This window comes from Takifugu flavidus, chromosome 14 (assembly GCF_003711565.1).
Source record: "Takifugu flavidus isolate HTHZ2018 chromosome 14, ASM371156v2, whole genome shotgun sequence".
Lineage (NCBI taxonomy): Eukaryota > Metazoa > Chordata > Actinopteri > Tetraodontiformes > Tetraodontidae > Takifugu > Takifugu flavidus.
Window position 1 is genome coordinate 7,760,595 of NC_079533.1, and position 25,487 is coordinate 7,786,081.

Here is a 25,487-nt window from a genome sequence, read left to right on the forward strand (position 1 = left end):
CAGACGTTTCCTTCTAATTCGACCAGGATTCGGTTTCTCCTGGGAGGCCGTCACGGGGATTTCAAGTTCCTCCCCCCGCCCGGGTATGCCCCGTGCTATGAAGCCGTGTTGCCCAGGGACCGGTTGCGGATTGAGCCCATCAAGGAGTACAAGCATGATTTCGAAGACGTCCGCAACCTGCTGGGTCCCACTCAGTCCCTTTCACATACAGCCTTCACACCTTGCCCCGTCGACACGATACAAGTGCGCTCTTAATCTGTCTTTTCGTCATTTTTGTGTTTGTTTGTTTTTTAAATGCGTGTGCGTGTTTTATTCTTTTCAGATTGTTCTTCCTCCTCACTTGGAGCGGATTCGAGAAAAGCTTGCAGAAAACAGCCACGAGCTCTGGGCCGTCACTCGCATTGAGCAAGGATGGACATACGGACCAGTATGTGCTCGCAGGACTGGTTATTTTTGCTGCTGACAGTAAAAAGCTCATTTGCACACTAACAATCTTCTATCGTGGCTTTTCAAGTTTCGTGATGACAACAAGAAGCTGCACCCATGTCTGGTAGATTTTCAGAGTCTGCCTGAACCAGAGAAGAACTACAATTTAGCGATGTCAGGAGAGACGCTCAAGTAAGTCAAAATCTTTACGTGAACAGCCATGTTGTCAGGAGCTTTGTTAATTATTTGTATCACGTCTTTTTAAAGGACTCTGCTGGCGCTTGGCTGCCATGTTGGAATGGGAGATGAGAAAGCAGAGGAGAATCTGAAGAGGATAAAGCTTCCTAAAACGTGAGCTGTGAGATTGATTTTTATGCTCCCTCGCTAGGACGCATCCCAATAACTGAGCATTGTTTGCTAGTTATATGCAGACCAGCGGATATAAGCCAGCTCCTTTAGACCTCAACCATGTCAAGCTGACTCCAAATCAGAACACTCTTGTGGAGCGACTGGCAGAAAATGGACACAACGTGTGGGCCAGAGACCGGGTCCGTCAGGGATGGACCTACAGCATCGTGCAGGTACCTGAGAGGAGAGGCTGGAAGCAAAGGCTGCTCTGGAGTCCCTTCATATCTTTATATTACTTGTTTAGGATATAGTGAACAGGCGGAATCCTCGGCTTGTTCCCTACAACCTACTGGATGAAAAGACTAAAAAGACCAACAGAGACACCGTTTGCTCAGCTGTTCGGACTCTCATTGGATACGGTTATAATATCGAACCACCTGACCAGGAGAGCAGTAAGTTTTACAAGCAAGAAGCTTTCATTGTGTCTTTGAACAATCTAACCCACCAAAATAACACTTTTTAGTAAATGCTTAGGCTAATTCTGAAGTGTTCTTTTGTGTCGTGCAGGTGCAGATGGACCAGGCAGCCCCCGTGGAGACAAAATCAGAGTTTTCAGAGCAGAGAAATCTTATGCTATCACACAGGGGAAATGGTACTTTGAGTTTGAAGCCGTAACCGTTGGAGAGATGAGAGTTGGCTGGGCCAGACCCAGTGTTCGTGCCGACACAGAACTTGGAGGAGATGAGTTGGCTTATGTCTTCAATGGCTTCAAGGCAGGACCAAAATCTTTTTTTGCATTTGTGAAAATCCCAATGAGTCTGCAATCCAAAAGTGGGAATTAAAGTGCTTCCTTTTTCCAGGCCCAACGTTGGCATATGGGTATGGAGTCCTTTGGGCGACAGTGGCAGTCTGGTGACGTGGTTGGATGTATGATTGACCTCACAGAGATGAATATCATGTTTACGCTGAATGGAGAAATGCTGATCAGCGACTCAGGCTCTGAGATGGCATTTAAGGATATTGAGATAGGAGAGGGTATGTGAGTATAAATTTCAAGGTGTGGGTATTTGGATTTTTAATATTTGAGCTCCTATGTGTGTTATACAACTACAGGCTTCATACCGGTGTGCAGTCTGGGTCTGTCCCAGGTCGGCAGGATCAACCTGGGCCAGAATGTCAGCAGTCTTCGTTACTTTACCATCTGTGGCTTGCAAGAGGGATTTGAACCATTTGCCATTAACATGAAGAGAGACATTACCATGTGGTTCAGCAAGAGCCTCCCACAGTTCATGAATGCACCGACAGACCACCCTCATGTGGAGGTATTTTACATGATGCGCATTATCATTGTTAACTACAGTACCTGCTATTAGCTACACCTGCAGAAAGGGACCCATCATGAGCTTTTTTCTAATAACACAGGAATTCTGTTGTTGGACAAAAGTTGAACTGACATTTGTCAATCATCACCTTCCATTGCGGTGTAGGTGGCTCGGGTAGATGGGACAGTGGAAACTCCTCCGTGTCTCAAAGTCACCCACAAGACATTTGGATCCCAGAATGCCAACACAGACCTGCTGTTCTTTAGACTCAGCATGCCCATCGAGTTTCACGAAACGTTCAAAGTTCCTGCAGGGACCACCCTCCTCACTCGTGCCATGACCATCCCCGAGGAAGACGTGGTGGAGGTGGACCCCGACTCTGACTTCGAAATTCTGAAGAAGTCCGCGACTCGCAAAGAGCAGGAGGAGGACAAGAAAGAACCATCTGTGCCTAAAGAAATCCCTGCCATCAAAAATGGAGAGAATGAGAAAGATGCCTCCACTGAGAAAAGCAAGAAAAAAGGGTTTGTTGACATTAGAAAGGCGCATGGCTTAAATATCATATATAATTCAATCTTGTCGCTGAAATTGTCGCTGCTATTTTCAGTTTCCTTTTCAAGGCTAAGAAGGCGGCATTGATTAACCCGCCCCCTGTTGTTCCCACAATGCCACGGTTAGTGGAGGATGTGGTGCCAGATGACAGGGACGATGTCGACATCATTCTCAACACGACCACAGTAAGACCACAGACAGACAGACAGACAGACAGACAGACAGACAGACAGACAGACAGACAGACAGACAGACAGACAGACAGACAGACACAGAGCTAGATGGGTAGATCTATTAAGAAAATTAAAAATCACCATTTATCCTCCTTTACCAGTACTACTATTCTGTGCGAGTGTTTGCGGGTCAGGAGCCCAGTGGCATCTGGGTTGGCTGGATCACCCCTGACTATCATCAGTATGACCTTCATTTTGACATAAACAAAGTGAGAAATGTAACAGTCACCGTTGGCGACGACAAAGGCAACATACACGACAGGTAGGACGTGTTCCTGTTCACAGCAAACGCGTATGTCTGAAAAATCTGAGCCTACCTGATGGAAACGGTCTCTCCCAGTATAAAACGCAGTAACTGCTACATGGTGTGGGGAGGGGAGTTCAGTAACTCCCAGCAGACTCGGGTCAGTCAAGAGGACTTTATCATCGGCTGTCTTGTTGATCTGGACACAGGACTCATGACTTTCACTGCAAATGGAAAAGAGATCAACACCTTTTACCAGGTCAGCTATGTTCTAATAGTCGCACTTTTTCTAATAAAACCACAGGTATGTTCCACAACTATGGGGTGTTGTCTTCTCGCAGGTGGAGCCTAACACAAAACTGTTCCCAGCTGTCTTTGTGCTTCCCTCCAGTCAGAATATGATCCAGTTTGAACTTGGCAAGCTCAAGGTACGCTGATGAAACAGCAGAACCTCCTACAGAGCTTTCTGCCTTCTCCAATGAATCTTTTCTCTGGGTTTGCTTGTCGCGCTAGAACATTATGCCGATCTCCGCCGCCATGTTCAGGAGTGAACGCAAGAACACGGTCCCCCAGTGTCCCCCTAGACTAGATGTCCAGATGTTAACCCCGGTCATCTGGAGCCGCATGCCTAACCATTTCTTGGCTCCAGAGACGGGTCGTGTAAGTGAGCGACTGGGCTGGATTGTCCAGTGCCATGAGCCCCTCACCATGATGGCCCTCCACATCCCAGAAGAGAACAGGTCAGAATCACTGACAAAACATTACATATAAGGATGTCACCTTTATTTTTTCACCCAAATGACGCTTGAATCCTCCAGATGTATCGACATCCTGGAACTGTCTGAGCGGATGGACTTGCTGAAGTTCCACTATCATACTTTGAAGCTGTACGGTTCAGTGTGCGCCCTGGGAAACAACCGCGTGGCTCATGCCCTGTGCAGCCATGTGGATGAGTCCCAGCTCTTCTATGCCATACAGAACACCTACTTGCCTGGACCAATCAGGAGTGGCTTCTATGACCTACTCATCAGCATGCACCTGGAGTCTGCAAAAAGAGGCCGACTGGGAACAAACAGGGAATTTATCATTCCGATGACGGATGAAACACGCAGTATCACTCTGTACACTGATAAATCGTGTGCTCTTCCCGGGGTGGGCCTCACCACGTGTCTGAGACCTAAACTTCACTTCTCCTCTGTTGGATTTGTGGGAACAAATCAAGACATCTACACCCTGAGTCCTGTCATCCCTTTACAGGTAAGGAAGCAGCTCTCTTTTTTTGGTCATGTCACAATGCACGGTGACTAAATGTTAACCCCGTTAAGCTGGTAATGACTAACCAATAATTATAATCTTCTGTAATGGCCCCTTTTAAACTAGCGAGACAAAAAAATCACATGCTCAAAAGAGAGAATGAACAAAAAGGCTGTTGATTTGTGCTTCCAGGTGCTGAAGACCAGGGCCCTGAACATGCTGACGGAGGCTGTGCAAGATGGGGTTCAAGCCATGAGAGACCCTGTGGGAGGCAGTGTTGAGTTTCATTTTGTTCCTATCCTCAAGCTTATCAGTACGCTCCTCATCATGGGTGTGTTTGACGACGAAGATGTTACACACATTTTGAAGATGCTGGAGCCCACGGTGTTCAGCGGCAAGAAAGAAGAAGAGCCCGCCGAAGAGAATGGAGAAACAAAAGAGCAGAAGGAACAGGAGGTTCCCCAACAAGCAGGAGCTGTGGGGGAACAGCAGCAGGAAGCAATGGAGGAGGAGGAAGAAGAATTCGAAGAAGAAGAATTTGAAGACGATGGTTTGGGTGAAGAGGAGGAGGAAGAAGTGGATAATTCGCTCCGTGGGCGGCTGGTCCGATTGTTGGAAAGGGTGAAAAAGTTCCGCGAGAAGAAGGTGGAAGTGCAACTTGAACCGCAGGAAGATAAAAAACCAAGTAAGCTTCTCATAAAAACATAAAATATATGCGTGTGTGTTTGTGTTTTATATCGTTGAAGACTGTCGATTGAATAAAAATTCCCCAGACCAAATCCATTATACTGTATGTGATCCTCAGGCACGCTGCAGGAGCTCATTTCACATACGACCATCCATTGGGCCCAGGAGTCATTCATCCAGAATCCTGAGCTTGTGCGGATGATGTTCAGCCTCCTTCACAGGCAGTATGATGGGCTGGGTGAACTCATCCGCGCCCTCCCCAAGGCCTACACCATCAACGCCGTCTCTATAAACGACACCATGGATCTGCTCGAGTGCTTGGGACAAATCCGCTCGCTGCTCATTGTTCAGATGGGCCCAGAAGAGGAGCGACTTATGATTCAAAGCATTGGGTGGATATCTGAATGTGGCTATATTTACATTTTGAAGTGTGTAATGGAGAGTGTCAATATTTTTTCATCTTCTGCAGAAATATCATGAGTAACAAAGTGTTCTATCAACACCCCAACCTGATGCGAGCGCTTGGCATGCATGAAACTGTCATGGAGGTCATGGTCAATGTACTGGGTGGTGGGGACTCCAAGGTATTTTTTTCTTTTATAAATCTCTGTGTATCAATAACCCTCGCTCTGGAATGCCAAGTAATGAGATGAAGCGCGGCCATTAACTGCTTTGTTTTTGAAACACACTTTCCTGCAACAGGAGATCAGATTCCCTCGTGTGGTAACAAACTGTTGCCGCTTTCTGTGCTATTTCTGCCGGATCAGTCGCCAAAATCAGCGTTCTATGTTTGACCACCTCAGCTACCTTCTCCAGAACAGTGGCATTGGCCTGGGTGATTGTCTTTTAGCCTTGTTTATATTTCTATATATATATATATTGCATGGTGATATATTCTTTGTGGGAGAATTTACTGAATGCTCCCCAAACTTTATTTTTTCTCTGCAGGAATGCGGGGCTCCACGCCGCTGGATGTGGCTGCAGCCTCTTGCATTGACAACAATGAGCTGGCACTGGCCCTTCAAGAGCAGGATCTGGAAATGGTGAAATACATTTTGACGTGTCTAAAGCGACCATAATGCTGTCATGCAGATATTGTTCAGATTTTAAATGCACTCACATGGTCCCAGGTGGTGAAGTATTTGGCTGGTTGTGGACTTCAGAGCTGTCCAATGCTACTGGCCAAAGGTTACCCCGATATTGGATGGAATCCCTGTGGTGGAGAGAAATACCTTGACTTTCTTCGATTTGCTGTATTTGTCAATGGTCTGATCCTTGTTTTGATGCAAAGACAAAATCCCATTGTGCTGATAATAGTGAATTCTTCCCATCACAACTACTCTTGTTTTCTTGGCTGTAGGAGAGAGTGTAGAGGAGAATGCCAACGTGGTAGTACGCCTCCTCATTCGGAGGCCCGAGTGCTTCGGTCCTGCCCTGAGAGGAGAGGGTGGCAACGGTCTGTTAGCGGCCATAGAAGAGGCCATCAAGATATCGGAGGACCCTGCGAGGGATGGGCCGACCACGAAGAAAGACAGACGTTTCCCAATGTAGGCGTCTCCCAAATGCTAGTGATGGCCTCTGAAGTCGCTGTAGCAGCAGTTGACAGATCAACTATTTTTCCCGCGATAGGTTTGGAGGAGAGGAGCAACATGAGGAGAACAGGGTGCACCTGGGAAATGCCATCATGTCATTTTACTCCGCCCTTATTGACTTGCTTGGTCGCTGTGCTCCGGAGATGCATGTAAGCTGTTTATGAGCTGGAATAGAATCCTACCCGCTCAATTCATAATCTAGCTGAAGCTGTTTATTAAAAACGCAAATGTCGGTAAATGCAGTTGATCCAGGCTGGTAAAGGTGAGGCTCTAAGGATCAGGGCTATTCTGAGGTCTCTGGTCCCCATTGAGGATCTGGTGGGTGTGATCAGCCTTCCTGTTCAGATTCCTTCTTTTGGAAAAGGTAATCCCACAATTTTCTGCAAGTTATTTTAACATTAAAAAGCACCGCTAATGAATCCCTGCTTTTCTCTTTTGTGCTTAGACAACAGTATCATCGAACCAAAGATGTCAGCTAGTTTTGTGCCGGATCACAAGGCTCCCATGGTTCTCTTCCTGGACAGAGTGTACGGTATCGACAACCAGGATTTCCTGCTCCATGTCCTGGAGGTCGGATTTCTCCCTGACATGAGAGCTGCTGCTTCTCTGGACACGGTGAGCATCCACGCAAAGCTGCAGTTGTATTAGAGAGACAGATAACGACAGTTGTAGGTGAGCGTCCGTCTTCTTTCACCAGGTTGCTTTCAGCACCACAGAGATGGCCCTGGCTTTGAACCGCTACCTTTGTTCTGCGGTGCTGCCGCTCATCACCAAATGTGCTCCTCTGTTTGCCGGCAGCGATCACAGAGCAATAATGATCGACTCCATGTTGCACACCATCTACCGGCTGTCTCGCGGGCGAGCCTTCACTAAAGCCCAGAGAGACATCATAGAGGAGTGCCTCATGGCACTGTGCAAGTGAGTCTCACTTTATGGTGGAGCCTTTCCAGCATTTTTACCCGTCAGGTAAATCCTTTACTTGTTTTTCAGACATTTGCGTCCATCCATGCTTCAGCACCTGTTGAGACGTCTCGTGTTTGATGTGCCTATTCTCAACGAGTATGCCAAAATGCCGTTGAAGGTAGGAGGATCAAAGTGTTTTACATCTGAAAAAAAATCTTCATTATTCAGTGGGCACATTTCATAGTTTCTCTTTTACGTCTTAACAGCTTCTGACAAATCACTACGAGCGGTGTTGGAAATATTACTGCCTCCCGAATGGCTGGGCCAACTTTGGGGTCGCGTCAGAGGAAGAGCTTCACCTGACCCGCAAGCTGTTTTGGGGGATCTTTGAATCACTTGCCCACAAGGTTCTGCTCCTGCCATGGATTTGTTCTGACGACTGTATATTTATTCTGGGAATATTGCAAGTTCATTTGCATTTTGTTTTGTAATTGCAGAAATTTGATGCAGAGATTTTTAAGATTTCCATGCCCTGTCTATGCGCCATTGCTGGGGCCATTCCTCCGGACTATGTGGACGCCAGCTACTCCTCCAAAACTGAGAAGAAAGCGTCAGTGGATGCGGAGGGAAACTTTGACCCTAAACCTGTAGACACCACCAAGTGAGATCATGTCTTTATGGATAAAAAGTATCAGTAAAGTAAGAAATGATGCTAAATGCTGAATATTTTGTTGGACCTCCATCAACAGCACCATCATCCCTGAGCGACTGGACGCCTTTATCAACAGATATGCTGAATACACTCATGATAAATGGGCATTTGAAAAGGTTGGTCTTGTTTTCTTCCTCCAGATAGAGAAGAGCAGGGTTTGATCAGAGCATCCATGCATTGTTGGCTTACATGCATAAAGTGATTACGGAGGAAGGATTTAAGTTTAGTGAACAACAATAAAAGATCCCCATTATATATATACATGTATATGTCTGTGCCAGATCCAGAACAACTGGTCCTACGGAGAAACCCTGGATGAAAATGCAAAAACTCATCCCATGCTCAGACCTTACAAAACCTTTTCCGAGAAGGTAAGTTCACTCTGATTCCTCCTGCATTTCTCTGCCTGCAGCAACTCCCCACTTTTCCTCCCGGTAGGACAAAGAGATTTACCGTTGGCCAATCAAAGAGTCAATAAAAGCCATGATTGCATGGGAGTGGAACATCGATAAAGCCAGAGATGAAGAAGAATCAGAGAAGAAGAAGGCAGCTGCCCGGAAAATCTCACAGACTGCTCAGGTACAGAGCGGTTGGATGTATATACGACTCCGTTGTTATTAATATTACCTATATATCATTATTATTATATCTTTACTAATATTATTTTCTCTACAAGGCCACCTATGATCCAAGCCATGGCTACAGCCCCCAGCCCATTGACATCACACACATGGCTCTCTCCAGAGACCTGCAGGTACATTTGCAAATCTCACATTGGTCCATGCTAAAGGTTCATTTGGTATTAATAGATTGTATTTCTGAAAAGTCCATGGCAGAACAATTGGCCGAAAACTACCATAACACCTGGGGACGGAAGAAAAAGTTAGAACTGCAGTCCAAAGGTTTTTTTCTAAGGAAGGAAGCCGTACACGTGGAGAGATTCTGTGTTAACCTTGTTTCTTCCTACGTAGGAGGCGGAACTCATCCTCTGCTAGTGCCCTATGATACACTGACAGCAAAAGAAAAAGCACGAGACAGAGAAAAAGCATATGAGCTACTCAAGTTCCTGCAGCTTAATGGATACGCCGTCACAAGGTACTAATGTGGAAGAAGAATTGATACTCAGTAGAACATTTAGCAGACATTTGTTTTGCACAGCAAGAGAAAATCTTCTAATACGCTGTAAATATGACTAAACTCTCTTCAGGGGCTTGAAAGATATGGAGTCTGACATCTCATCAATTGAGAAGAGATTTGCTTATGGTTTCCTTCAGAAGCTCTTGAAGTGGATGGAAATCGCCCAGGAGTTCATCGCCCACCTCGGTACAGCCAAGATCAGACAGTGAAATGTGTAATCCTTCTTTGTTACAGCATCACCCTGAACCCACCATACTATGTGATGTGTTACAGAGGCGGTGGTGAGCAGTGGACGAGTGGAAAAATCACCTCATGAGCAGGAAATCAAATTCTTTGCCAAGGTGGGATGTTTATGTTAAACTATTTTGTGCGCCATTTGGCAGCTGTCTTCACAGATTTCTCCTCTTTTTAGATTTTAATGCCTCTCATCAACCAATATTTCAAAAACCACTGCCTCTACTTCTTATCGACACCTGCAAAAGTTTTAGGGAGCGGTGGGCATTCCTCCAATAAGGAGAAAGAGATGATCGCCAGGTGAGCTCTTCTATTAAACAGATAGAGCAGACAGCTTTGGCATGTTTTCTATTCTTTTACTATATCTTTTTTTCTCACCACTTGTCCGCATTTCCTTGTCTTGCACTTTTCTTTCCTTTCTACCTCAGTATCTTTTGTAAAATGTCGGCTCTGGTGAGACACAGAGTCTCTCTCTTTGGTAAGACATCAGTTTCCATGTGGTTCATTTCGCTCTTTTCTGTGACTCCTTTACTGTGACCGCATGATATGATCAGTTGCTACCAGACAGATCAAATTGGTCTTGTCTTGAATGCATCACGTGGTGAATCGTGTCTCTCTCGCAGGAACTGACGCCTCGGCAATTGTAAATTGCCTGCACATTCTGGCGCGGTCCCTGGATGCAAGGTTCAGTATTAATGTGGCATTTTCGACCAGGATGTGAAATCTCTTTACTGTTGTTGGCGTCACTTTTGTTTTTATGGCTCTTTTAGGACAGTGATGAAGTCAGGGCCTGAAATTGTTAAGGCGGGCCTGCGATCATTCTTTGAGAGTGCTGCTGATGACATAGAGAAGATGGTAGAGAACCTCAAACTGGGCAAAGTATCCAAAGGCAATCAGGTAATCCAAGGCCACTGTGAAAAATGGGAATATAATGATAAATCTGCATCTTGACAGGTTTTAATAGTCATTTTCAACGTCGCCGTGTCAGGCTAGTGTTTATTAATTAAACACTGGAGGTGCTCCTTCTGCCTTTATGGCCTGCTTCTCTTTTCATAGCAAGTGAAAGGTGTGTCCCAGAACATCAACTACACCACCATCGCCCTGCTCCCAGTTCTTACCTCCCTGTTTGATCACATCGCTCAGCATCTCTTTGGAGATGATGTCATCTGTAAGTTGCGTTTTCCGCTTCCTAACTGCCCACATTCCTTTACCAACCCTGACACGCTGCTGCTTTCACGCAGTGGATGATCTACAGATGTCATGCTATCGCATCATGTGCAGCATCTACTCCTTAGGGACCGTTAAGAATCCACACGTTGAACGGTAAATTTGCATCCTCGTCAACTGCGAACAATGAGGTATGATAATGTCTGAACTTTATTGTCGGGATATTGTGCGTCCGCTGTAGGCAGAGGCCCGCTCTCGGGGAGTGTTTGGCCCACCTTGCAGCAGCCATGCCGGTGGCTTACTTGGAGCCTCATCTGAATGAGTTCAACGCCTTCTCTGTGTACACCACAAAGACTCCGAGGGAGAGAGCCAGTGAGTGTGACGCTCTTTGTTCTGATTGATTCCATGTCAACTATGGAAAAAAACAACGGAAAAATGACTTTTCACGACTTCTCCTTCAAAGTTTTGGGCCTTCCCAATGAGGTCCAAGAATTATGCCCAGACATCCCAGAACTGGACGTGCTGCTGAAGGAGATTGGTGACTTGGCAGAGTCAGGGGCTCGTTATACTGAGATGCCTCACGTGATTGAAATCACTCTGCCCATGCTGTGTAACTACCTGCCCCGCTGGTGGGAGAGAGGACCGGAGAACTTTCCAGAGATGGAGAGCAAGATCTGCACTGATGTCACATCAGAACACCTCAATCAGCTCCTGGGCAGCATCATGAAAATTGTTGTCAACAATTTAGGAATTGACGAAGCCTCTTGGATGAAGAGGCTGGCTGGTGAGCTGTGCTTAAACCAGCAGTGATCCGCTCCGCAGTTTTTGGTTCCACTCACTAAACCATATCATTTCCTTTTAGTGTTTTCGCAACCAATTGTCAGCAGGGCAAAGCCAGAAATGCTAAAATCTCACTTCATCCCGACCATGGAGAAGCTGAAGAAGCGCACGTCGAAGGTAGTGGCCGAAGAAGACCATTTACGGATGGAGGGAAAAACCGAGGCGGATGAGGAAGACGGGACTATTCGCGATGAGTTTGCGGTTCTCTGCAGAGACTTGTATGCCCTCTACCCTCTGCTCATCCGATATATCGACAACAACAGGTAAAGTCCACTTGAATTCCATTTGAAGCCACCATTTGAAACTTCCGAGGCCTGTTGTTGTTATTCTGATACAGGGCAAGATGGTTGACGTGCCCAGATCCAGACGCGGAGGAATTGTTCCGAATGGTTGGAGAAGTCTTTATTTTCTGGTCCAAATCTCATGTGAGTGTTCTGCTCGGCCGTCGAACGCGTCTTCCTTACTTGCTGCAGCTCATTACATCGACCACGAGCATCTTTCTTTGCATTGTAGAACTTCAAGCGGGAAGAGCAGAACTTTGTGGTGATGAATGAGATCAATAACATGTCGTTCCTCACTGCTGACAGCAAAAGCAAAATGAGCAAGGTAGGTTGAGAGGAGACAGCGTCCCCGAGGATCTCGTAAAGTCTTATTTACCGTAGTGCTGTAATTACTGTTGCTTGTCTTTAAAATGTAGTGTATCGTCTTCAGGATGGCCTTGGATATTTCAAAATATTTATTTCCCTTCAACAACCAAAAGAGAAAATCACTTATGCGGCACATAAATTTACTCGGCTGTATCCAAATGTCCCTGTTTCGTTACTTTTGTTTTTGTGTTGAGCTCGACGCCACAAGGGCTTCTTAACGCTGATTATATTTTTTCCCCACACTGCAAAATGGACACAAAACCAAAACCACTTGTACGCAGCTGCATGTGTTGTAAGGACTGTAAATCCACACCGTCATAGAGCCCCAGCTACAGTTGCAGGCTTTAGAGGTAACTGTGTGTTGTTTAAACCTTCAGTCCCATCTGCCTGGGGCTTATATCATCCTGCAGTCTTCTTGCTTCAGACTTTACTCATGACTGAGGTCTCTGCCCACTAGGTTAAAGGTGGACATTTGGATTCAGCTTCTGATGTCATTTATTTGTCATTTGAAATTCACATTTGCCCGACTCGGTTCAGAGGCGACGACACCCACTGTAATTCTCAACAGTAATTTGAATTCACAGCAGTTTGCAGTTGAGTTAATGGTATTTTCTGTTTGGCTGTCCCTTGTCCTTTTCTTTTGGGTTGCGGCTGGGTTTCCAGGGCGGGGACTCAGAGGTTAGACTTTGATCCTGCACGACCGCTGTGCTGACCGCATGGCACCTTAATTTTCAGGGAGCTTTTCATCAACCTCTCCAGCACACTGGCACATCTGATCCACATACCACAGCCACAAATACAGGCGTGCACACGTACACAGTGTGCTGAAACATGAGGACATTCCACTGCGAGAGATGACACCCTCGGCTGCTGATTTAGGGACAGTGACAAATGCCTTTCCTCCTAATGCGGCTGTAGCTTTTCAGTCAGGCACAATTCGCACTTTATCATGAGCGGAACAAAACTATGTTTAGAATTTGTCATTGCTATAAATTTGAATTCATTTATATTTATAGAATATGAAAATCCTTGTCAGATGCTGCTTCAGAGGAGCAACAGATGTAGTCTAGATCTTCTTACACTGCCATTCCAAGGTTATGTTCAACTGTGCATGCCGTTGCACTTGTGTTCTTACGCACAGACTTAACTTATACACCCAGTGGTGCACAAGTGCTAGAATTGTACAAGACTAGTTCAAAATTTCTAGTTCAAAACTAGACAAATTTCACATAGGATCATCGGACATTAGCCTACTTCTGTGGGCGTTCCCCAGTCCTGCCAGTGTGCGTGGGGGGGAGTCTAGAGGCGCTTGATGAAAGTACTCAGCTGTAGAGTTGGGCTCATGGCACTGGGCTCTACACCCAGCACAAAATGGCAGTGCGGGCACAGTGCCATCATCCTGTCACTCAGTTTGCTCTTTTTTTGATCATAGTTCAAATTTAGTATGTTTTATATTTCTTTTCATCTGAGGATGGTTGTCCTGTAGCTTTTGTAATGCCGTTTTTCCGCCACTAGGGGGTAACATTAGAGTTCTCTGTGCTCTTTCTTCTCTCTGGAAATTTCACTTCATATCATGGTTGAATTTCTCTTTTTTTTTAGTAACCACACTAACACAAAACCTTGAGCGTGATGCTAAAGATCTCTGAAAATAAAACAAACAAACAAAAGTAAACATGTGTTCCCTTACCTCTTTAAAAGTGCTTAAAGTATCTATAAACCTAACAAATACATGAATCTCCTGTTATTACCTAAATGAGTCCCAGCTTTGCATCCGGGTTTCTACAAACAAGTCTTTCATAACATGCTTTCAACTAGCAGGGAACTGGAGAAAGGAAGAAGGATTTTTAAGAGAGTAGTTGGACAGCTCTCCCTATTAACATCAAAACAATCTGCAACTATGATTTCATGAAACCAAATAAGACAACAAATTATAACTGTAGATTTATTTATTGGTAGTTAATGGCCCAACCAGCTCCAAAGCTGCATTGAATGTTACCCAGTAATATAGCTGTAAAGTCTCTGAAGGTACTTTAAACAGGAAATGAACTCCCTACATGCTTGTGTGATGAAGAATAGCTAAATATTCTTGTTGGTTTGCTCAAGTGGGAATCTTGTAAATTGTTTCTAGATTGGAATTCACCCAGTATAACCGTCTTTCTTTTATGGTCCCATGTGGGTTTAAACATCCTCTTCAAGAAAACCTGCAGAACTCTCAAATAATTCCAGAGGAAAGGAGTACAGGGACATTTTCCATAGACAGTTTGCTTTACTGTAGTTACCAGCCTGCTACTAATGGAGCTCATCATACACTTTCTACAACTAATCAACTAACATAATTATGCTGATAATATTTTAATCCTTTTAATAAAATCCCATTTTAGTTAAAAAAAAGAACAGCTATTTATGCTCTGCAGGAATGCTGCGTTGTTTATCACCTGCTTTCTTTTGCATGTGTGAGTAATTACCATAAGTCCAATTCCTTTCAGACTCCTGTGCCCAGAGCCAACAACCAAACTGTAAACTGTCACTGTACTTTACTTGGAGGTCTGAGCTCAGAGAACCAACAACAGGAAACACATTTCCATTTTTTTTGCACGTTGATGATGGTCCAGTAAAGTAATGAATTTCACTGGGGTTGCTTCTTTTCAACGATGAGGGCTTGGATCCATTAGGCTGTGATGCCTTTTTTGAGATACTGTAATTGTGTTTTGCTTTATTATCATTCCTCTTTCTTAGGGCGGTGGCTCTGACACTGAACGCACGAAGAAAAAGAAGCGTGGCGATCGTTACTCGGTGCAGACGTCGCTTATTGTGGCTGCTTTGAAAAAAATGCTCCCCATAGGCCTCAATATGTGCTCTCCTGCTGACCAGGAGCTTATTAACTTGGCCAAGATCAGATACTCTTTGGTAATATTGAATATCCTGAAAATAAAAAGCATTTCAGTAACAGATGCACTTGGTAAACAGATTCACTTTGCAGAGGGACACAGATGAAGAAGTCAGAGAGTTTCTGCAGAACAACCTCCATCTGCAGGGCAAGGTACTAGTCCCGCTTTTATATGTACGACCCCAGGTGAGCTAAACATTGATGGTACATTTCCTGAAGCTCCGTGCTGTCTTGTGGACAGGTGGACAACCCGTCCATGCGCTGGCAGATGGCCCTGTACAAGGAGATGGCCGGTAAAGCCGAAGACGCCGACGCGCCGGTGAAAGTCGTCAAGAGAGTGCAGGAGGTGTCTGCAGTCCTCTACCATCTGGAAGTGGTGAGAGAGGAAATCAGTTCTGGACGACGCCCTGTGTCCTCTGGATGTCCCCGTGGTGCAGTAGGAGTCACCCTCGGTTCTCTTGGTCGCCTTAGACGGAGCATCCATTCAAATCAAAGAAGATGGTGTGGCACAAACTGCTGTCGAAGCAGAGACGCAGAGCTGTTGTCGCGTGTTTCAGGATGACGCCATTATACAACATACCCAGGTCAGACATCCGTCCACACCGACGTGCACGCCGCTGTTGCACAGCCACTGAGACAGAGTTCAGTTCCTGTTTGTCCCTGTAGGCATCGCGCATCAAACATGTTCCTGGAGGGATACAAACGGAACTGGCTCTACACCGAGGGCTACGCCTTTGAGGACAGGATGATCGACGACCTATCTGTGAGCGCCATCTCACGCCTGCGTTCTCTTGAGCACGATTATTAACCTTCCTCATGCTCGTGCCTTTCAGAAAGCAATGGAGCAAGAGGAGGGAGATGAGGAGGAAGAGAAGGAGACAAAGCCTGACCCCCTCCACCAGCTCATTCTGCATTTCAGCCGCACCGCGCTGACAGAAAAAAGGTGGATTGGGCGCTCTCGCGGACGCGTCCGCTCCGAAATGCGCTCAGTCTGATCGTACTTTCTAACTTCTGAAGTAACTTCTTCTAACTTCTCTGATTTTGTCCAACATTCAGTAAACTTGACACAGATCATCTTTATATGGCGTACGCCGACATTATGGCAAAGGTGAGTGGCTGCAGAGGGGCGTGGCCCTGACCCGCTGTCGAAGTGAAACGTCCTAAAATCTGGTGCATTTCTTCAACGCTGCCTTTCTAGAGTTGCCACATTGATGAGGAAGAAGAAGGGGGAGAGGAAATGGTGGAAAATGATGAAGATGAGAAGTCCTTTGAGGTGCGACGGTCAGAACTGGTAATGGGCGGCCAGGGGCTGGGGACCAGGAACACAGCGGAGCGGTAGCTCTCGGCACTTTGAGTGACGTCATCATCATCAGCACATCGCTTCATCGCCACATCTCTCCCTCGCCCCCTCTCTCTCTCTCTTTTGACTCGTTATGCGTCTGCCTCAAGTGGTGTTTGCAACGTTTCTTAGTCGCTTAACTTAAAAACTCAAAGCTCCAATCCACATTCTTCTGTCTGTAATCTATTCAATCATAAATTTTTATTTCATTTATTATTAAATATGCCAAACACTTGCCGAGGTTAAACTTTGAACTGTTAAATGTGGATTGGCGCTGATTAGGATAAAGTATTTTATGTGTTTATTAACAACGGTAATAATCCCAATCCAACAACACCAACAATAACTCACTTGTTCTCTTCAGTTCTGTGTTCTGCACAAAGTAATGAGAAATAATCGATGTGTCAACAACCCAAAAAGCTGAGCTTTTCATTCTGTTGGGGCACTTCTCCAACACTAGGCTGCAGCTTCCACCGTTTAACGTGTTCCATTTAAATGAGGTGAAATTTGAAGCCTTTTCTGAGTTCTGTGTGGCTCTTTTTAAATGCAACGCCAGCTGCTAACTTGCTGACATTCATTACTTTTGGCTTCAGATTTATTATGCCTACACACACACACACACACACCACACACACACACACACACACACTTACACTGCCACAGGACTTTATAAAACAGTCTCATCAGGACTGTATTTGTGTAATTTATTTTTAATGTAACCATCTTATCTGCTAGTTATTTAATTCCTCCCACTTCATATGGCTGTCTATATCTATCTCTCCATCTCTCTCTCTCCTTCTTCCATCACTCCATGTAATTCTACTTATACACATAACTCCAGTCTTAATCTGCTGAATGCATCTGATCAATGCTCCCTTCCCCCACTCATCTAGTATACTGACAGACTACAGCGAAAGCCAAAATAGCACACACACACGCACACATGCGCACACACACACATACTAGTGTCATACAGTGCATAGAATCGGATTTCATTAGGTTTCCAAGAGGGTCACAGTGCAAAATCCAACAACACAGCAGGCAGAGCGTGGTCAGGCATATGTGGGTGGTTGGGAGGGAGGGGAGGGTGTGTTTGGGGGAGGGGGGGTTGTTTGAAGGCCATGATGTGGGACATTATAATCGATCTGTGATGTGACTGAACAGAGCGATGTCAATTTGACCCCTGTGTCAGAGCTTTTTCTGTGTTTGCCACTTGAAATCTATAAACAGCTGATTACATTTTGACTCATGGTGGAAAGGTTGGTTTATTTTGCTAAACCAACTACATCACCCTAAAATGACAGTGGGCAGCTCTAGGTGAACAGTCAGAAAGCTTAGCCAGTGGGGGTGGTTTCCTGTGGTCTAACGCTTGATCCTGCCAGCAAACGTGAAGGAGTAGTGTAGCTCCATGACTAACAAGAGCAAACCTCCGCCAAGGCTGAACTCGTCACATGACCCACCCTGAAATCAAACACACCTGTTAATGTGAACTTCTTTCCAAACTAAAGGGTTGGCTTGTGTGTTTTTGTCAGAAACAAACGTTTTCTCGCTGACAGGTATATGAATACAGCCCATAATAGTCCAGTGTTTTCAGTATTACCTGAAACGTAAAGTGGATATTTGCGCTTCTCTCCTCTGCATATTTACTTAAAACATTAAAAATACATATGAATGTTCAGGTGTCAGCAGAAAAGAACTCAGATACACAAATTTGGTGGAGATTATGGGATATTTAACTCTGACAGCCCTGAGCTTGAACCTTTATGAACATATAACGTCCTTGGCGGAGGATGAAAAGATAACCAGTAATTATAAAAAACGTAGATGTGTGGTAGTGTAGAACTAAAAGTCCTTAAAATAGATAACAACCTATTCTACTGATGATTTTTTGATTTGAATAAAAAAAGAGATCTGTAATATAGTGAATATGTTATGCAGCTGCAGACTAGTTCCATTGAAAAATGTAACTTTAATTAGATAATAAAAAGGTTAGTATAGTATTAAAATGACAGAAGTGTAAATGAAAGGAGAGTCAAAACTATTCATAAATACCTCGAGGCAGCTCATAAACTTTATTTAGTTAAGTAGCTTAACTATTTTTATATATTGATATTATATTTTTCTTTTTTAAATTTAAATGTTGGTATGTTTATAGTCAGTGGTTCTGCTAGTTGTTCTCTGAGCTCTCATTCCTGAAGCGGTTTATTCTCCTCGTTAGATCCTCATTTAAAGCTCATTGAGTTTGTCTGACCTGCAGGAGAAAGAGATGGAGAAACAGCGGCTGCTGTACCAACAGTCCCGACTCCACAACCGTGGCGCTGCAGAGATGGTCCTGCAGATGATCAGTGCCTGCAAAGGTTCTCCTCATATACTTTAGTCACTTTGTTGCCCTCAAACTACGAATTTCATTTGCTTTTCCACACAAAATTAGGTGAGACTGGTCCGATGGTGACAACCACCCTTAAGTTGGGTATCTCCATCCTTAATGGTGGCAACAGCGAGGTTCAGCGTGTACGTGTTCTGGATTTTTTTTTTGGGGGGGGTTTTTCAATGTGTCTTTAAAGTTAACTGGAGTGGATTTTCTTTCTTCTTCTTCTTCTTTTTTTTTTAGAAAATGCTGGAATACCTGAAGGATAAGAAGGATGTAGGTTTCTTTTTAAGTGTTCAGGCACTGATGCAGACCTGCAGGTCAGCCGTCCAGTCAGAAAAGTAACATGACAGGAAAGAACATCCAGCTAAAGGAGGTTTTTCCTTCTCTCTGCAGTGTCCTGGATCTCAATGCCTTTGAGAGGCAGAACAAGGCAGAAGGCCTGGGCATGGTTTCAGAGGAGGGGACCAGTAAGTGCCCAGAACATCCTAATCCTCATTAATGATCCATCTATTGCTTTAGCTGCAACAGTTGGGGGTTCAGATTACACTGCTGCGTATTTCAAACCCAAATTGTTAGATTTCTGATCTGGTATTGTGATTACATGATCCTTGTACTCTTATTTGATCCACATGCTGTCATTATTAACATGGCAGAGCAGACTGAGGGAATCCCGAGCATCAATTCATTCTTCTACCACACATTATTAACGCTTGATGACTGTAGAGCCATTCGTTTTCACGATGTAATGTGCTTCCGTTTACATTGCCGGTTGGGTTTTATTTCTCCAATTTCTGCCCTCAAGTTCATTATAAATTCTACCTTAAAGTAATTGCCATGGAATGTTGTGAATCTCCCCCTCCTCATCGTAGTCTTCTACTTTTGTCAACACATTGATCCTGTCTCCCTTCCCCATGATCACTGCCACCTCTCCCTTGTCCCTCCTTTCATGGTCCTCAGAGTTGAACGTAGATCGGGGTAAATCATGTTTCTCTCCACCTGTCTCTCTCTCTCTCTGCCACCGGCCTTCCAACAATTCTTTAACTAACGCTCAACTTTGACCCCGAAGCTTCTTATCACCTTTCATTTTCATCGCTTGTAGTCCTTCCTCACCTTTCCCTGCTCCCTTTCAAAAGGCATTGAATGGAATCTGGTCTTTTTTCTTCCTAAATTAGATCAATTCTGAACAGTTTGTCATATCTGAGTTGACATTTTTTGGATCACCTTATGCGTATGGAAGCATGCCTCTTTTTTTGTTGTTGTTTTTTTTTTTTAAATGACACCGACATCAAAATTAAAGTGACTGCGATTTTCATATCTGTCAAAGGGCTCGTCTGCATCACCACACGAGCCAGTAACTGGGAGTAATCCCATAATCGAAATTACTCACTGAACGTAAAAAAAACATGACAACATCAAATTCTGTGGTCTCCCTCTCCTTGGAAACCCTAAAGTTAGGGTTAGGGTTAGCCAGTGGCTTGAATAATTGTGGTTCTGCTGAATACCGAACGTCCCATCTCGTTGTGCGATGGGTCCCGTGCTGGATTCCCTTCTGTAATTTTGAGGGACGTCACCTGCTGCCCTGTGCACCTGAGCTAACCTGTGTGTGCCGCACGACTCTGCATCTTGGTGTGTGTTTATTGTGTACCGTGGTGGTCGGTCAAATCCACCCGCCGCCGTAATCAGCTGCTTTAATTGGAATAAATCAAATATTAAATGGAAAAAACACACCGGGAACACTGGTGCCAGTTCACCCCTACATTATAATAACATTAATGCTTTTTCCTATCTACACAAATGCACATTGTTGTTGTTTGTTTAGGGTTTATTGATATGTTCCAACGTTTTCTCCGTTTTTATCATGACTGTACAGTATGTCCCCGCGTATGTTGTTTCGGTGTCAGACCACCGTTGTGTTTAATAATATGATCAGTGGACGTCAGTGTGGCTCGTTCTTTAATCGCTTGTAAGAAGCAGCATTTTGTTGGAGGTTGATGTTGCAGTGTTACTAAAATCTACTGAGAGATGATCGTAAGTTGTGGGATAGATTTTATTCACTGTTCTCGTACTGCGAATAATGAGGACTCAGTATTATTCAGATGTAGCTTTGACTCTCGTAGCCAGTCTGACCTCAGCCAGATGTCAGGCTGTCGTTTTACCGTTCGGTCTTTTTCTTTTCGTAGGTGAGAAGGTGATGGCGGACGATGAGTTCACCTGTGACCTCTTCAGGTTTTTGCAGCTGCTGTGCGAAGGTCACAATAATGGTGAGTCTCAATATTAAATGTGTATAACAAAAAAAACGACAGTAGACCATCAGCTGTGTTTTGCTGTAGATTTTCAGAACTACTTGCGGACTCAGATTGGCAGCACCACGACCATCAACATCATCATCTGTACGGTGGATTACCTTCTCCGGCTGCAGGTACGAGCCATGAAAGAGGCCACCCGCTCCTCACCTGAGGCCACCGGCTTGTCTGTTTCTCATATTAAGAGAAGGGTAAATGGCTTTTATTCATTATTGCTCATTATTTCTCTATTGTTTCAATTTAAGGAGTCAATCAGCGATTTCTATTGGTATTACTCTGGCAAGGATGTCATTGATGAACCGGGGAAAAAGAACTTCTCCAAAGCCATGACAGTGGCTAAACAAATATTTAACACTCTCACTGAATACATTCAGGTAAAGAACAGGTAGCAAATCAGTTTCTGACTCCATCCAGTCACCTGTTGTAACACAGCTTTCCATGCCAGGGCCCGTGCACGGGCAACCAGCAGTCTCTGGCACACAGCAGGCTGTGGGACGCCATTGTGGGGTTTCTTCATGTCTTCGCCCACATGATGATGAAGCTGGCGCAGGTACGCACACACCTGATTGTGTTATTATATTATCCTGGACAGTATTGACTGGCTGTACTCATGCAAACCCCCCAAAACAGTCATTCTTGCTTTGCTGCAGCTTCACGCGTGGACTGAGCACATCGACAGCCTTCTTTTTATTGGCTCTGTAGTCTCCCAATTGGTCTTTTTGCCTGGTTTCGGCACATTCTGCGGAGTTAATCTGGACACGAGCACATTTGACAGTACAAACGGTGTGCATGTGAAAACAAGTATCAGGGCTTCCTTTTGTAGTTAACTTAATACTTAATATTTTTATTTACTGTCAAGCATCGAAGGTAAATCATGTGAATCGTTGATGGTGGGTTCATGGGGTGAATGAGACACAAGCATTTCATTATTATCATGTTTTGCATGTAACACCCATCATTCATATACATTCATCATCAGATTCCATCCATCCTCCAGCCATAGGTTTAAACCCATTTATTGTCATATTTACCATATGATGCAACTAACACAACATTTATTTGCTTGGCATCATCAGCTTTCAGCCATCAATATGTAGTAGTATGAAGTATAAATACATATAGATATAGATGTTGAGTAGGAATGGAAAAGTGAAGCCATGTTTTTTGTTAAACTCACCAGTTTGATCATGTTTTTAGCAAATATTCTGTAGGATTGAAGCCAGTCAACCAAAACATGGTAATTTTTTATACTTGTAATTAAAAACTAAAGGAGGGCAGGATGTGTTAGTGCTTTTATCACCCTTAATAAAAAGAATAGTGTATGAATCAAAACCATTTACAAATGAAATGTTTGTAATTGCTGAACGCCCCAATAATTTATTTATCATTGAAACTGTCTTCCACATGGTCAATGCAGGGTAAAGTATGTATCCATTTTATTTGTCTATTGATGTGATATTGATTTTGATGTTTACCTGTTTGTAATTTGTCCAGTGTTGGTTTTCCTGATCAGGTTGTTTTATATTCACCTGCTGTAAATAGATCCCAGAAGCTGTGTTGAAAATACACCTCACAGTCATTTTACCTGTTTCTGGTGAAAATATAAATATATTTCAATATATTTATATTTAGAAACACCTTTGAGAGAGAATACTGAGAATGTGAAGAGGATACAGAAGAGTAGAAAAAAGACACAGCATTTAATTTTAAAGTTACTTTCTTCATTCTGTTGTGTTTTAGTAGCATTTTTAAGTTTGAAATTTTGTGTTTAATTTTATTTTACTTCATTCTTTGAATATAAGTATTCAAAGAGCAACAGGTGGCTACAAAACTTCCTGATAGGAGGCATTTTAACCTTCATAAATCATATCCAAAGGTCTTTTTGCTGTTGAAACAGACATTTTAATGTCACATCTGTGCTGTGTGCACACGTTTAACATGGCTTTTAATTCTGTTGCCATCTCATCTACTAATAATTAACCCGAGCTTTCCATTTGTGCTGTTGCTTTGTGGCTCCTGCATTCTGTTACATTTAACACAGTATTCTAACACGTGTATGTCAGAGAGCACAGTCTCATCGTAAATATTATTATAAGACATTATCATCTTATGTAGCAAGGTGGATTGGTTACTATGACAACCTGCTTTGTTAGTAGTCTTTATTTTCTCTTACTCTGCATCATAAAAGCTACAGCTTTAAAATCTAATCCAAAATTGAGACAACTGGCATTTTAACTTTAGTGTTTTTAACTTTTAGTTATTCATCAACATTATATTCTGGTTAAATAACCAATCTGATCACTTACCGGTACTCTACCTTGAGTAGAATTGGGGAAAAAACATATTCCTGATGTTTTTAACCACAACCTTTTAAGCTTTTAGGGTTATTATATGTTGGAAAAAATGTGTGCTTAACAGTTCTGACACGTGCTCTCCCTTCCCTGGTGGGTATGGTGTTGCCATAAATGCGTTCCCCCTCTAATATTTCCACACGGTGTGAGTAGAGTCATCATTACTGTCAGAAATTGTGCATCTTTGTACCACCACAGGACTCCAGCCAGATCGGTCTGCTGAAGGAGCTCCTCGACCTTCAGAAAGACATGGTCGTTATGTTGCTCTCACTCTTGGAGGGTAAAGAATTTCTGGGTTGTTTTCAGGTCTAAACTGACTTTTAGTCTCCTTCTTTGGCTCTTTAAATTGCTTTTATTGTATTCTGTACTCAGGAAACGTGGTAAATGGTACAATTGCGCGCCAGATGGTGGACATGTTGGTGGAATCATCCAGCAACGTTGAGATGATCCTCAAGTTCTTTGACATGTTCCTTAAATTGAAAGACATCGTTGCTTCGGATGCCTTTCGGGATTATGTCACAGACCCCCGAGGGCTGATCTCCAAGAAGGATTTCCAGAAGGCCATGGACAGCCAGAAACAGTATTCTCCCTCTGAGATCCAGTTTCTTCTGTCCTGTTCCGAAGCAGATGAGAATGACATGATCCACTATGAGGAGTTCGCCAGTCGCTTCCAAGCACCTGCCAAGGACATTGGGTTCAACATTGCGGTGCTGCTCACCAACCTGTCAGAACACGTCCCCCATGACACCAGGCTACAGAACTTCCTGGAACAAGCAGACAGCGTGCTGAACTACTTCCGGCCCTTCCTCGGCCGCATCGAAATCATGGGCGCTAGCAGGAAGATTGAGCGCATCTACTTCGAAATCAGTGAAGTAAATCGGCGCCAGTGGGAGATGCCTCAGGTCCGAGAGTCCAAGCGGCAGTTTATCTTTGATGTGGTCAACGAGGGCGGCGAGTCGGAGAAGATGGAAATGTTCGTCAACTTCTGCGAGGACACCATTTTTGAGATGAACATCGCCTCCCAAATTTCAGAGCAGGAGGAAGAGGAAAAGGGAGAGGAGGATGATGAAGGAGAAGACGCTGGCGGCGAGGGTGGACCCGGGGCTGGAGTGAGCGGAGCGGGCGACGAGGACAGCAATGGGGAGGAAGGGCAGCCCGAGTCCAGCTCTGCCTTTGCCGAATTCATAAACAGCACCATTAGCTTCTTTAGCATCTTCACCTTCCGTAACCTCCGGAGACAGTATCGCAGAGTGAGGAAGATGACCATCAAGGAGATCATAGTGGCTCTGTCCACCTTCTTCTGGACCATCCTGATGAGTATATTGCACTTCATTTACAGTGTGTGCAAAGGCTTCTTCATGATCATCTGGCAGGCCCTGTTTGGCGGGGGGCTCGTGGAGGGGGCAAAGAACATCACAGTGACAGAGATTCTAGCTAGCATGCCAGATCCCACACAGGATGATGTACACGGAGACGGACCAGGGGAGCCAAGGATGGGGGAGGAGCAAGACCCTGGAGGTGTAACAGAATCTGGAGAGACGGGGAGTGGAGAGGAGGAAGAGGAGGATACCCAGGATAAAGAAGGTGGGAGGATACCGGGCATTGATGCTCCAGGTGGACTTGGAGACATGGGTGTAGAGTCACCTGTCGAGCCACCGACTCCTGAAGGGACCCCCATAACAAAGAGGAAAAAGGTGCGTGAATACTTCCGCCTTAATGTTGCCTCCCGACAGGTTCGGGAAGTGTCACATATTTGGATTTGTCTCAGGCACCAGATGAGACTGACGCAAGCCAGAACCCACCTGAGCCTGTCCCTGTGGAAGAACCGCCCCCAGAGCCTGAAAAGGCAGAGTAAGAGCTTCTGGTTTTCCAGTCATTTGATTTTAATTACATATATTTTCCATTTATTTCATTCTAAGTTAAGAATAAAGGGTCTCA

The 25,487-nt window shown here is 44.4% G+C and overlaps 1 protein-coding gene across 5 annotated transcripts in view; it reads left to right on the top strand.

The window, feature by feature from the left end:
• The window catches only part of LOC130538094 (ryanodine receptor 1-like), a 35,054-nt gene that overhangs the window by 6,243 nt on the left and 3,324 nt on the right, over positions 1 to 25,487 (top strand). The window contains exons 21-89 of one of the 5 annotated variants that reach the window (XM_057055342.1): positions 27 to 243; positions 323 to 427; positions 515 to 618; positions 694 to 777; positions 848 to 1,007; positions 1,079 to 1,226; positions 1,342 to 1,547; positions 1,635 to 1,809; positions 1,888 to 2,096; positions 2,262 to 2,620; positions 2,704 to 2,833; positions 2,983 to 3,143; positions 3,222 to 3,384; positions 3,467 to 3,553; positions 3,639 to 3,865; positions 3,944 to 4,382; positions 4,572 to 5,064; positions 5,185 to 5,458; positions 5,536 to 5,650; positions 5,769 to 5,901; positions 6,015 to 6,109; positions 6,197 to 6,332; positions 6,427 to 6,613; positions 6,696 to 6,807; positions 6,902 to 7,022; positions 7,104 to 7,273; positions 7,356 to 7,576; positions 7,649 to 7,739; positions 7,828 to 7,968; positions 8,059 to 8,222; positions 8,311 to 8,389; positions 8,555 to 8,644; positions 8,712 to 8,852; positions 8,950 to 9,027; positions 9,100 to 9,175; positions 9,245 to 9,368; positions 9,481 to 9,596; positions 9,684 to 9,751; positions 9,823 to 9,944; positions 10,073 to 10,122; positions 10,268 to 10,328; positions 10,415 to 10,541; positions 10,701 to 10,812; positions 10,886 to 10,967; positions 11,053 to 11,183; positions 11,275 to 11,595; positions 11,674 to 11,914; positions 11,989 to 12,076; positions 12,165 to 12,257; positions 12,962 to 12,976; positions 15,035 to 15,205; positions 15,279 to 15,338; positions 15,427 to 15,561; positions 15,657 to 15,769; positions 15,852 to 15,948; positions 16,019 to 16,128; positions 16,242 to 16,293; positions 16,384 to 16,476; positions 18,782 to 18,881; positions 18,956 to 19,035; positions 19,136 to 19,212; positions 19,289 to 19,362; positions 21,076 to 21,156; positions 21,226 to 21,314; positions 21,444 to 21,572; positions 21,644 to 21,748; positions 23,748 to 23,829; positions 23,922 to 25,243; positions 25,318 to 25,400. In XM_057055342.1, the coding sequence (XP_056911322.1) occupies positions 27 to 243; positions 323 to 427; positions 515 to 618; positions 694 to 777; positions 848 to 1,007; positions 1,079 to 1,226; positions 1,342 to 1,547; positions 1,635 to 1,809; positions 1,888 to 2,096; positions 2,262 to 2,620; positions 2,704 to 2,833; positions 2,983 to 3,143; positions 3,222 to 3,384; positions 3,467 to 3,553; positions 3,639 to 3,865; positions 3,944 to 4,382; positions 4,572 to 5,064; positions 5,185 to 5,458; positions 5,536 to 5,650; positions 5,769 to 5,901; positions 6,015 to 6,109; positions 6,197 to 6,332; positions 6,427 to 6,613; positions 6,696 to 6,807; positions 6,902 to 7,022; positions 7,104 to 7,273; positions 7,356 to 7,576; positions 7,649 to 7,739; positions 7,828 to 7,968; positions 8,059 to 8,222; positions 8,311 to 8,389; positions 8,555 to 8,644; positions 8,712 to 8,852; positions 8,950 to 9,027; positions 9,100 to 9,175; positions 9,245 to 9,368; positions 9,481 to 9,596; positions 9,684 to 9,751; positions 9,823 to 9,944; positions 10,073 to 10,122; positions 10,268 to 10,328; positions 10,415 to 10,541; positions 10,701 to 10,812; positions 10,886 to 10,967; positions 11,053 to 11,183; positions 11,275 to 11,595; positions 11,674 to 11,914; positions 11,989 to 12,076; positions 12,165 to 12,257; positions 12,962 to 12,976; positions 15,035 to 15,205; positions 15,279 to 15,338; positions 15,427 to 15,561; positions 15,657 to 15,769; positions 15,852 to 15,948; positions 16,019 to 16,128; positions 16,242 to 16,293; positions 16,384 to 16,476; positions 18,782 to 18,881; positions 18,956 to 19,035; positions 19,136 to 19,212; positions 19,289 to 19,362; positions 21,076 to 21,156; positions 21,226 to 21,314; positions 21,444 to 21,572; positions 21,644 to 21,748; positions 23,748 to 23,829; positions 23,922 to 25,243; positions 25,318 to 25,400 (10,695 nt within the window). Of the gene's footprint in view, positions 1 to 26; positions 244 to 322; positions 428 to 514; positions 619 to 693; positions 778 to 847; positions 1,008 to 1,078; positions 1,227 to 1,341; positions 1,548 to 1,634; positions 1,810 to 1,887; positions 2,097 to 2,261; positions 2,621 to 2,703; positions 2,834 to 2,982; positions 3,144 to 3,221; positions 3,385 to 3,466; positions 3,554 to 3,638; positions 3,866 to 3,943; positions 4,383 to 4,571; positions 5,065 to 5,184; positions 5,459 to 5,535; positions 5,651 to 5,768; positions 5,902 to 6,014; positions 6,110 to 6,196; positions 6,333 to 6,426; positions 6,614 to 6,695; positions 6,808 to 6,901; positions 7,023 to 7,103; positions 7,274 to 7,355; positions 7,577 to 7,648; positions 7,740 to 7,827; positions 7,969 to 8,058; positions 8,223 to 8,310; positions 8,390 to 8,554; positions 8,645 to 8,711; positions 8,853 to 8,949; positions 9,176 to 9,244; positions 9,369 to 9,480; positions 9,597 to 9,683; positions 9,752 to 9,822; positions 9,945 to 10,072; positions 10,123 to 10,267; positions 10,329 to 10,414; positions 10,542 to 10,700; positions 10,813 to 10,885; positions 10,968 to 11,052; positions 11,184 to 11,274; positions 11,596 to 11,673; positions 11,915 to 11,988; positions 12,077 to 12,164; positions 12,258 to 12,961; positions 12,977 to 15,034; positions 15,206 to 15,278; positions 15,339 to 15,426; positions 15,562 to 15,656; positions 15,770 to 15,851; positions 15,949 to 16,018; positions 16,129 to 16,241; positions 16,294 to 16,383; positions 16,477 to 18,781; positions 18,882 to 18,955; positions 19,036 to 19,135; positions 19,213 to 19,288; positions 19,363 to 21,075; positions 21,157 to 21,225; positions 21,315 to 21,443; positions 21,573 to 21,643; positions 21,749 to 21,848; positions 22,075 to 23,747; positions 23,830 to 23,921; positions 25,244 to 25,317; positions 25,401 to 25,487 lie in introns of those variants that run through there. The other 4 variants (XM_057055343.1, XM_057055345.1, XM_057055341.1 and 1 more) reach the window with 4 other exon arrangements.